This window comes from Epargyreus clarus, unplaced genomic scaffold (genome assembly GCF_041222505.1).
Source record: "Epargyreus clarus isolate Ecla_fem2 unplaced genomic scaffold, WU_Ecla_fem_2.2 ptg000008l, whole genome shotgun sequence".
Taxonomy (NCBI): domain Eukaryota; kingdom Metazoa; phylum Arthropoda; class Insecta; order Lepidoptera; family Hesperiidae; genus Epargyreus; species Epargyreus clarus.
The window spans coordinates 6,737,809-6,748,878 of NW_027332216.1; the positions used below are offsets into that span (position 1 = coordinate 6,737,809).

Below are 11,070 nucleotides of genomic sequence, written 5' to 3' on the forward strand. Positions count from 1 at the left end.
GATCGTAAACATGCTAGGGTGAGTCCACGAAATGTTCCCGAATGGTACCCTGGAGACTGCCGCCGAACTAAACCCAATAAATTGAAGAAAGCGCTTGTTCGTAGCGTATAATGAAAATCTTATTGACTATCAAATTTATATTTATATCGACGCATAGCTCAACAACTTACGGCACTACGTTGATGCTGTTTTTCTTGAGTCAAATCTTTTCCCGTGAACTAGTTATCACTAGGTTGGTTTGAAGTTCAGTCTCTCGATTAAAGTACAAAATTCGGGTTATGTGCTTCATCGGACTTTTAATTTTTCACAGTTATGTACGTAGTAGAAATTAATCAGAACTTGATTATGCGGTGAAGAAAATCGCAAATAAAGTTGCATACATGGAAGTTCGAAAAATGAAATGTTTTAAAACTTTTTATGGTTACCATAATAACTGCAGAAACAAAAAAACAGACTATTAAAAAATAGCAATGGAACAATCAGTTGATGATGATCATTACAGTTTTAATAACATTAAAGTAGCAAACATGCAGTCCTGATAGTTACGTGTAAGGGACAGCCCTACACGTTAAGGCTGCATCGCGCCAGCCCTACACCGTTCTCACGCTGCATCGTGCTTGCGCTGCATCGGGCCTTCGCGGAACGGCCAACGCTGACGAGGCGCGCAGGTGGCCGTCCCACGCGCGGGTGGCCGTCCCACGTACAGGTGGCCGTCCACCATGGAATCAGTTCACCTCCATCGCGGAAAGTGACTCGACCTATCCCATCAATTTATTTTTTTAATTTCATTTTTGTTAAAACTTGTGTAAAATTTGTGTTAAATTTAAATAAAAATCTAATTTGTTCGCGAAATAGACTGCAATTATTTCCTCGACGCCCAGCTCCCATAACTGGCGCAGTCGAAAGTTCCCGGTTTGTGCGTGTTTCGGACTATCGCAATTAAACGAGGAACCCATAAGTGGCGCAGAACCCATAACTGGCGCAATCGAAAGTTCCCGGTTTGTGCGTGTTTCGGACTATCGCTATTAAACGGGAAACCGAACCATTGAACGAGATCCGGACGTCGGGGAACCCTGCTCAGCTCGCTACATCCGAAATACGATGTGCAAGTACGAGATGGAGCTAGTACTACATTGTCCCGCATTGGCACCCTCCGTCTACGCCTAGAATTCATCACGAAGCATTATGCGAGGAAAAAGGAGATCTGGATGCCCACGCCCATGTGGGGCAACTAAGATATCTCCAAAACCCCCGAAAAATCCTGCTTCACGCGTGTGCCCGCAAACCCACCGGCGTCGACCCGAAATTCATTAATAATGGTGCACACCATGTACTCCAGCCCGCCGCTGCACGGCGCATGTCTCGTGCAGGAGATCCTCACCGCGCCTGACCTCAGGAAGCAGTGGTTACCGGACGTGGAGCTGATAGTGGACCGCATCATCGCGATGCGCACGCAGCTGCGCGCCGGCATCGAGGGCGCCGGCAAGAAGAACTCCTGGCGACACATCGCCGACCAGATCGCTTCTGCTTCACCGACCTCAATCGAGAGGACAAGAAGGCCGCAATATTTGCACTAAACGTAGGCAAATAGTTGCTCAGCTGGGGCGGGAGAAGTTACGTGTAAGGGACAGCCCTACACGTTAAGGCTGCATCGCGCCAGCCCTACACCGTTCTCACGCTGCATCGTGCTTGCGCTGCATCGGGCCTTCGCGGAACGGCCAACGCTGACGAGGCGCGCAGGTGGCCGTCCCACGCGCGGGTGGCCGTCCCACGTACAGGTGGCCGTCCACCATGGAATCAGTTCACCTCCATCGCGGAAAGTGACTCGACCTATCCCATCAATTTATTTTTTTAATTTCATTTTTGTTAAAACTTGTGTAAAATTTGTGTTAAATTTAAATAAAAATCTAATTTGTTCGCGAAATAGACTGCAATTATTTCCTCGACGCCCAGCTCCCATAACTTGATGGTAAATAGACATGGTATCCTGGACATGAAAATATGTATTCATATAAACAGTTCTACTCCTTTCAAATGCATCTTACTAAACAGCTCCAAGAGTAAACATGCAGTCCTGATGTAAGTGGCTACTTATGTCCATGAACATCTTTCTATATTAAGAGTTTCAACCTTCAAATGCACGCTACCACTAGAAAAGAGTGCAGTTTCGAGTAAAATCTATTCCCATGAAAAATGCGAAGGACTACTACTGTCTCTAGCAAAGTCACGTACTGCGGACATTGACGGCAACGGAGCGGTTATCGAGTGAGCGCCACACGGAAATAGCATTTTAAATAAGGTGATAGTCGCCGGGTGGAAGGAACCCGTTTAGTGAAGAACACTTCTTTGTTAGAGTATCGCTTGGAATTTTAAAATTCTTTTCTTATAAAGTATAACAATCTGCACGTTTATCTTAAGAAGCGAGACTGTTATATTAGAATCTCTCCCTTTATTTTTGGAATTGGATTGATTATTTCAAACAATCGGAGAAGTAACCAATTACGTATATAGAACGAAAATGGAATTGAAGTAGTTATTGAAGGTGGTAGAACCCTTTGTTGTTCGACTCCGGCGGATCCACCGCCACACCTATTTCTGCCTCATAACAGCAACGTTAAGTACTGTTGGGTTCTGGTTTGAAGCGTATTTGGTAAAAAGTGGTAAGACATACGTTTCCAAGTTCCAGCTTAGCCTTCAGGGGTAGCGGCGTATCTGTGGCTCACGTCAGGTAGGAATATGTAATCTTACCTGGGGTTGATTACAGATGTCCATGGGCTGATGGCAGGTGGACTGCATGGTCGTCTGTTACTCCTATGTTGTAAAAAAAATGTGAAATAACTGTTTAATTTTAAGCTCACGCGAAAGCAGTTTAACGTAGCCGGTAAGGTTATGGGACAACGACTGCGTTCCTGTGTGATCACTAATAGGGGGAATTAATTACTGGAAACTGCACTCTTTTCTAGTGGTAAGATGAATTTGAAGAGAGAACCTCTTATCTGAATATAGAAAGATGTTCATGGGCAGGAGTAGGTATGGTAGTTACTCGTACCATCAGGACTGCGTGCGTATTACGCAATTGTAGCCGTATGTATGTATGTATGTATTTTTAAGTAGTAGAACCGTTTATATGAATACATATTTTCATGTCCAGGATACCATGTCTATTTATCATCAGTTAATGTTATAAAAAATGTAATGATCATCATCAACTGATTGTCCCATTGCTATTCTTAAACAGTCGGGATTTTGTTTTTGTAGTAATTATACAATTTGCCCTCCATTACAGACAAAAAAACAGACAACCGTACACGCCGCAACCAAATATGAAAAATGCACCTGTCATTTACCTACATATTTTTTCGAGTATTGCGATTCCGCGTCCGCAGCTGATGCGGAAGAAAAACGCTCCATAAGTTCTTACCGTCACAGTGACTCTGCACGACAGTGACACATCGTCGACACGGCGCGCCAGCGGTACCTGGTCTATCTTTTGAAGGTTTATTAACTTGATAAATGGTTAGAACTCAACAAGACTTTAGATAAGAATATTATAAAATGTTTTTAATTTATTGTTTTCGTAATTTGTCATATGTATATATGATTTGTAGTATTCATCCAAATAATTTTAACATGATTTTTATTCTAACTCTGAAAACTAGATAATGATATAAAATGAATGAACTGAAATGAACATTTTATATCATATTCTAGTTTTCTGTGTATAATAATACATAGGTGTAATATTTTTGGTAACTTCTTGATGTGTAATTGTGGCAGTTAAGCTTTTAAACTTCCAATTAAACATTTTTTTATAATATAGGAGTAGCAGACGAGCATGCAGTCCACTGATAGTACGTGGCTACTGCCGCCCATGAACATCTGTAATCAACCCCAGATAGGATTAGATATAACTACCTGAGGTCGGCCACCAATGGCGCTACCCCTGAGGACTAAGCTGGAATGCCTCGTAAAAGTATATCTCCCTTACCACACCTTTCAAAACGCACTGCCTCCTGAACACTGCAGCGCCTAACACTGCTGTTGTTGGACAGAAATAGATACATTTTATAAGGACTAATATACACTCCGTGAAGTATGTATACTAAGTATACTAAGATCCGTCAGGGCATCTTTCTTGTCACGCGGGCTTATGTCCGCAAGTGTGTAACTCAAATATTACGTTAAATGTATTTAATGATAGGACGTTAGCGGACTCATGCGGAACTGATCTGGATACGGGCCCAAACCCACCTGATAGAAAATGCATTTTATGTTTTCATTGCAGCCAAATAAGAAATAAAGATCTCACGGCCTTAGTTCCACTAAATACATCTTGTATCTACTGTGATTTCTCTACCTATGTATTCAATGGTGTTAACCTTTGGAGGGAATGAATTTGAGCTTTGCCGGCTTAAAGCACGTCGACCTTATAAATCGTGCGTGCCCCTAGCGCCTTATTATACGAGTAGTTTCCCACCTAACCCTATTGCTCTAAGAGGATTTTAGCGAGGGCAGTGTTCTAGACGTTTGGGAACCAACATGCTACAAGATAATTGTAAGGGTCTGAGTAAAGTTCTCTTGGATTTCCATCCCGAATTCGTGCTAATAATAATTACTATTATACGATCGATTGCTTTAATTAAAGCAAACACAAAACCTCGATTTTGTGTGGTCTTTGGCGATTTTGTAAATCTAAATTCAAATAGAAAAATAAATATTATCTGAAATTGATTGGTGTTTCACTGTGAGGATAAATTTCCTGTCCATGTTTAGGCCTCCACGCGCGGCCCACGCGCGTACAAAAATTAACTCGCTATATAATAATATCATTACAATTACCGACGTCAGTTTCATAATTCAGTTGGAAAGCCAAGCTTTATCCTATAAAAGTTGCTGGAACTCACAAGCTTCAAATTTAAATCATCTTAATAAAAGGACCTTGACGATCTTAGGCAAATGAGAAAAATTTACATTATGAAATGAATAAAAATATGAGATTATAAAATGTTTCGTCAGAGGAACAGAAAATATTTATTAGAAGGTATGTGCAATAATGTGCATGTTATGAAGTTCAAACTTTTATTAATGCTAATAAATTTATAAACAGAAATTAAAATTAACAATCCTAAGTATATTTTTCATAATGCGCTTAATAAATATAGTATTAAATCCAACTCAAGGAATAAAAGTCATACTAAAGATGTCTTGTTTTTTTTAAATTAGATGTGTACTTGACAGGCACGTGCCGGCTAACAAACAAATATATCTATGCGTTTTATGCACACGCTTTTATTTTAAACAAATCGTTTGAAATTAAGCACCCTACTCCCAGAATTTTTAATGCGTTTCATCTAAACTTTGTCGATCGAATAGTTTGTACTGTGCTAAACTATACGAGCTGCCGTATTAAACAAACTTTAAGTGCTACAATATTTGACTTTTAGAAGCATTATATTGCCAATACGATAACATAGACTTCTAAAATATTTAATTATTATGAAGGGCACTTAAAAACGTGTAAAAACCAATTATACGCGGAATAAAAAAATACTTAAAGAAATTTGGTAAAATGAAAAATCATGATAAATACTTGTATGTCTGTTTTATATAATTAACCCTTATACCTAATTAGCCCTTGAAAACTGACGCCAAGTTGTGGAACGTGATAAACTTCCTAAATCGCACACATTTACTTGATAATGCAGAGAAGGCTAATGAGAGCCGAGAGAAATGCCTCTTGGAACCACACCTCTTAATACATTGCGTTGTGATTCGGTGGATCATTCTAAGCAAAATTAGGTTCTATATTTAGGTTCAACTGCATTCAAAATATCTGATGTAATCAGAGGATAGAGTTATTTGACGTTCGCATGTGATATACTTTTAAAACATATATTATATTTTTGTGAACTTTTTTGTATAGCGTTACTAAGTTCGAATTTGAAGGATGTCCTGAGAATTTTTATTTTTCGATTTGTGATAGATATTTAGTAGCACTCCTTCTATATGAAATTGGGAATAAATTTCCATGGGCAGCAGTGACCACTTAATATTAGACCGGCTGCACGCCCGTTTCCTATACCTATAATCATTTATTAGTAAGGATTACAATATTGGATGTTTGCATTTTGGGAACAACGCTTACTGTACCAAATATTGGCTTACAAATGATAACAAAATTTCTAATCTAATTAAAATTACAACAATAATTACAAGTTTATGTCAAATGATTACAAACAAACACCACAATTACAAACACTTACAACTTACTTACTTACAAATTATGATAACAATGAAAAATAATTTAAATTTAAACATTTTGCGCTATTTAATAAGTCAGATATATGTGTTGCGTGTATTACTTGTCATTAAGATATTCATTAACTGTGTAGAAACATTTCTCTACAAGCTATGTTCGAAACTTTTGTTTAAATACGAAAATATCTGACAATGTTCGTATTTCTAACGGAATTTTATTGAATACATTCGCGACCATTCCGAAAAAACTTTTTCTGAGTAAGCGAGTGTAGGCATCTATACTAGTAAGTTTATGTGCATGGCGTGCTCGAGATTTAATTGTAAACATTTGACTGTTTGCCTTAACAAATATTGCACATTCTAGTATATACAGGGCTGGTAAAGTTATTTAATCTTTTGAAATGTGGCCTACAAGAATCAGTTTGTCTAAGATTACACATTGCTCGTATGTATCTTTTTACTCAAATAAAGAATTTTCCCATCTTCATTTGGAGTTACTAGTAAAAGTAGTAAACGAAAATCAATTATGACGTACCTAAATACCTTACAATGCACCTAATATCCGATCAAAATATATCGGAAGATATCAGTTAAAAGTTATTCTTACCACTGCCAGAAGGCACTTAAAGGAATCTGAAAAAGTGCAGAAAGCGGAAGTTTTTCTATAATTACTCGTACAACGATAACATGCCCCGCGGGTGGCCGACCTTTTCCGTGTTGTGGTTAGGGTTGCCATCCGTACTTTATAATAAAGTATTGTACGTTATTTTAGGTAATTGTACTCTATTATAAATGAGAACAATAAAGTACACGAAAATACTTTATTTCGCATGATTTGACTTAAAAGTTTAGTCGTAAGTATTTTTTCTTTAAACGACATTTATCGATTGGTGCTGAATCGATGTCGTCACTCGCCAGCGCGACATCCCTTAACTTAAAATATATTAATAGAGAAAAATAAAGTGTACTTTATTTTGATACTATGTAGTTTTTTTTTTCTCACCTATAATAAATAATCAATATACTTTATCTGTAGAAAAAAAAGGTGGCAACCCTAGTTGTGGGCCGAATGTGCCCGACACACACAACACCGCAGTTTATTTTGTGTTATTTTGGAAACTGAACTTGACTGAGTTAAATAAATGGTTACGAATATTTGTGAAAGGTAGCGACGGTCATAGATATCTCACCGCCTTGTAATTGAAGGAAGCCATTCAATGGCTTAAACGGATGACAAATGTATCAGATTCAATGGCTCTCATGGTGTAATTTACGCGGAACAATGCCGACATGTGCAGTTAATTGGTGCAAAAAACGAAATCGAAGAAAAAGTGCGGAGAAATGTCGTTTTATTCGTAAATGATCTAAAAACTACTACTTTTAAATATTTTTCAAACACGAAAATAGATGACAGTGACAATTTCAATTGTCAAAACAGTATATATTTTCGTGTTAGGAGTATGTAATCTTTACTAATCTATGTGCTCGGTTAATGATGGATGTTTTAATCATATTATCATAGAGTAAGTGTTAAGATTGATGCTAAAGTAGGTATTCTGGAAATTTTTTGAAAAAGAAAATATGGACCTTAGACATAGGGATCTTAGTATCGTATGTTTTATAAATTATAGACGGATTTTCCATTTTTTTTATCGGTACACATATGGTATTAAATGATGCCATAACTTTTAACGTAGGAACCAAAATTATAAATGAGTGGGTCATTCAAAAATTACCTAATTAATAGAATCCTTTTACAAATAAATCTATTGTAAGTAACTGAGCTCTATACTGTTACCTATTCTTTTAGTTTCATATAACTAAATGCCGGTTGAAAATACCCAGGTACAAGAAATGGGACGGACCGCGCGGCTACTAAGTGGTCATTTTCATTGTATGTAATTCGCAAAACTAGATAATTTTGGCACGCGAAATAATGCTTTTCTAAAACGATCATTTCAAAGGCTTATTTCATGAAAACCTGTAGTCGAACAGAAAGGAAGTTTAGGGTACTCTACCTATTTTAACCAAAGAGACAGTACTCTTAGTATGAGTTTTTACGTTTTTACAAAAATGACTATTTTTATATTTATTTTTCCCATACATTTCCAATCAATTCTGATACAGTTCGCTGGGGTCGCTGATTGTGAAAACGTAAAATCTCATACTAAGGGTACAGAAGTATGTAATTTAGGCTTTAGGTATAAAAAAATCTAGTCTTGTCTGCGATCATTTGCAGACGAAGCCGGGCTATTAATGCGTGCCATAAAGAGTAGTTAGTGAGAACAAATGGCAACATAATTTTATTCAACTGAAAAGTTACTACAATTCGGAACTTTTTATACCGTTGAGTTTGTATAGAGCGGGACTTAAGTGGCTTTTATACCTTTTTATACGACACTTACTGGAATATATTGTGGAAAACGTGAAAAAGTAATGTTCTTAACGCCTTAGTAGATGCGTATATCTATGGCTAATAGAATTGTATGTGAGTGCGCAGTTCGTAAATGTTAGTAGGGTTTTCCGAAAGTCCCCTAACTCCAGAGCTCGACTTAGGGCTTTTTTACGAGCGCCGCCTTATCAAGTGACGTTTACGATGCTAGTGGGCTACAGATCGATCTAAACGGGTCTTCTACTGCAAATGAGGTTTAATGACGACGTCGAAAGCCTTTATCTTTGTCAGAAATTTTCGGATTTTAGTGTGAAATTAACCTCAAATAATAGAATCGGCGCCAATAGTTACTAAGTAGTTAATCCCAAAGAAAACAGATCAATGTAAGAGTGGTACAATTGTACCAATAAAAAATTTCACCCAAGCTAAACTCTTCTTACAAGTAGTTTTCAGAGAGCGCAATTTAATTTTGTCATAAATATGTTTTGAATATATGCATAAATATCATTAACCATTTACGAAAATACCAATGAATAAATTTTAAGATGTATTTCTTCGTGACTTGTAGAACTACCGATTAATGTAATATTTCACATATTCACTAGCCGTCGTAACCACCATCGCATAAGTAGGACTTGAGTCAATTCCCAAAAATATTTGTTTATACTAATAACGATAATTAAAAAAATACATAAGTAAAAAAGCGTCAATTTCTCTCTTGAGGTGACATAATTTTTTGGGTCACCCGCAACATTTCTGAGGCAAATCCCAAAAAACATGGTGGCCATATTTTTCCCTTTCACTACGTCGTAACATTAAACACCGGGCCGCCGAAATTATCACCACAATGTCGGCTCATTAACTCGGCAAGGTACCGCTGATAAATTTTATTTTTTCGAATCTAAGCCCCTATCTCTGAATGAAGACAATTTTATGTTATGTGCTCCTTTTATAAATTTAACGTCATGCGCTAGATGCTATGAAATTGTAATCGCATACTGAAGATCTTACCTGAATGATTAGTTAGCAGGGTGCCCAAGCTTAACTCAGAATTTTCGTTACCTAGCGGAAATAACTAAATAAGCATAGAATATAATTAATTTATTATGTCATCAATGAATTAGTCATAATTTAATGTTTTGATAGCTAATTTTTGCAAGCAAAAATATTTTTATAATCTAAACATAAAAATCTTAGTAATCTTTTCTAAATAATATCTGTATTTCGATTTCATTTCACATCATAAGCTCTACAAAAAACTAAAATTTTGAATTACGAACTCGTAAATCCCGTAAACCTTGCTTAAAACCTTTCACACGTACGTTGTCAAAAACTTCCCGGACAAAAAGGTAATGGTGATAGATGTCGCTAGTGCGGGTCGCGTTGATAACGGCCGGTTTGAACCTGATGAATTCTCCTCGAGGATTAGCCCTTACAATATGAGCACAATTTCACAGCCCGCCAAGGGTCTCCTGACAAATGCGACTCTGAATGTCGTGCCATTTATTCGGTGCTAGTGTACGACTGACATTACTAAGTATATTTTCTAATATAAATGGAAATGCGACGATTTTTTAAGGACTTACCTCGATTGTGGACGGTAAAACGATAATTTGATACAGCAAAGCGTGTTTTATGATGATCCGTATGAATGCTTAGGTTTGTGGCATCTACAGAGTGGTTTGCGCATCTAAATAAAATTTATGGGGCATTTTGACACATACTGGCATTTCAAGGACATTACTAAATATATACATTGATCCATAAACGACTTTGAAGCTTCTAGATATTTTTACTTCTATTGTGTGCCATTTTAATTTTTATATTTAAATTGTATTTTTATCGAAAGATAATTTATTTGTATTACTCTGAATATGATTTATGAATCTGATTTGATACTTTATTTATATACCACACGAACATATTATTGTATCACATTATTCTTTGGACATTGATTGAAATAGTTAAAACTTGTTATTTTATTAAAGTATTTCTAAAATATTCTTGGTCTCATAAAATTGTAACAAACTTACAAACATCTTAACAAGTTGCTTTGTTGCCATTTTATGAACTTCCTCGAATAAGACATAATGAAGATTTTTCTGCGAAGAAATAAAATATATTTTGATTCCGTTTCAAAATTGACTGGCCGTGATCACGGTCCGGTCCATCACGAACATTCAATTTCCTCTCACTTTGGGTGAAAAGGAAGAAAAATTGAAAATGAAATACAGAGCTATGATGAGCTACTGGTGTAGAGACGAATTTGTTACAATCGTATTTTTTTATAAAAAAAACTACCAGTGAGTAATACCAAGGAAGTTACGCAAAGTATTCTTATAATGTAGAAGTAGCAGACGAGCATGCAGTCCATTTCATGTAACTGGTTACTGCCACCCATGGATATTACAGATTATCAA

At 36.7% G+C, this 11,070-nt stretch overlaps 1 protein-coding gene across 1 annotated transcript; it reads left to right on the forward strand.

Moving 5' to 3' along the window:
* Positions 1–844: 844 nt before the first annotated feature.
* LOC140744280 (aspartate aminotransferase, mitochondrial-like) lies at positions 845–1,893 on the forward strand. Its single transcript, XM_073075835.1, has one exon. The coding sequence runs from the start codon at positions 1,317–1,319 to the stop codon at positions 1,575–1,577; it is 261 nt and encodes an 86-aa protein (XP_072931936.1). The 5' UTR covers positions 845–1,316; the 3' UTR covers positions 1,578–1,893.
* The last annotated feature ends 9,177 nt before the right edge of the window (positions 1,894–11,070 follow it).

What these genes read in the sequence shown, in the direction of transcription:
- LOC140744280 (XM_073075835.1), top strand. Translation starts at nt 1,317, where the DNA reads ATGGTGCACACCATGTACTCCAGCCCGCCGCTGCACGGCGCATGTCTC.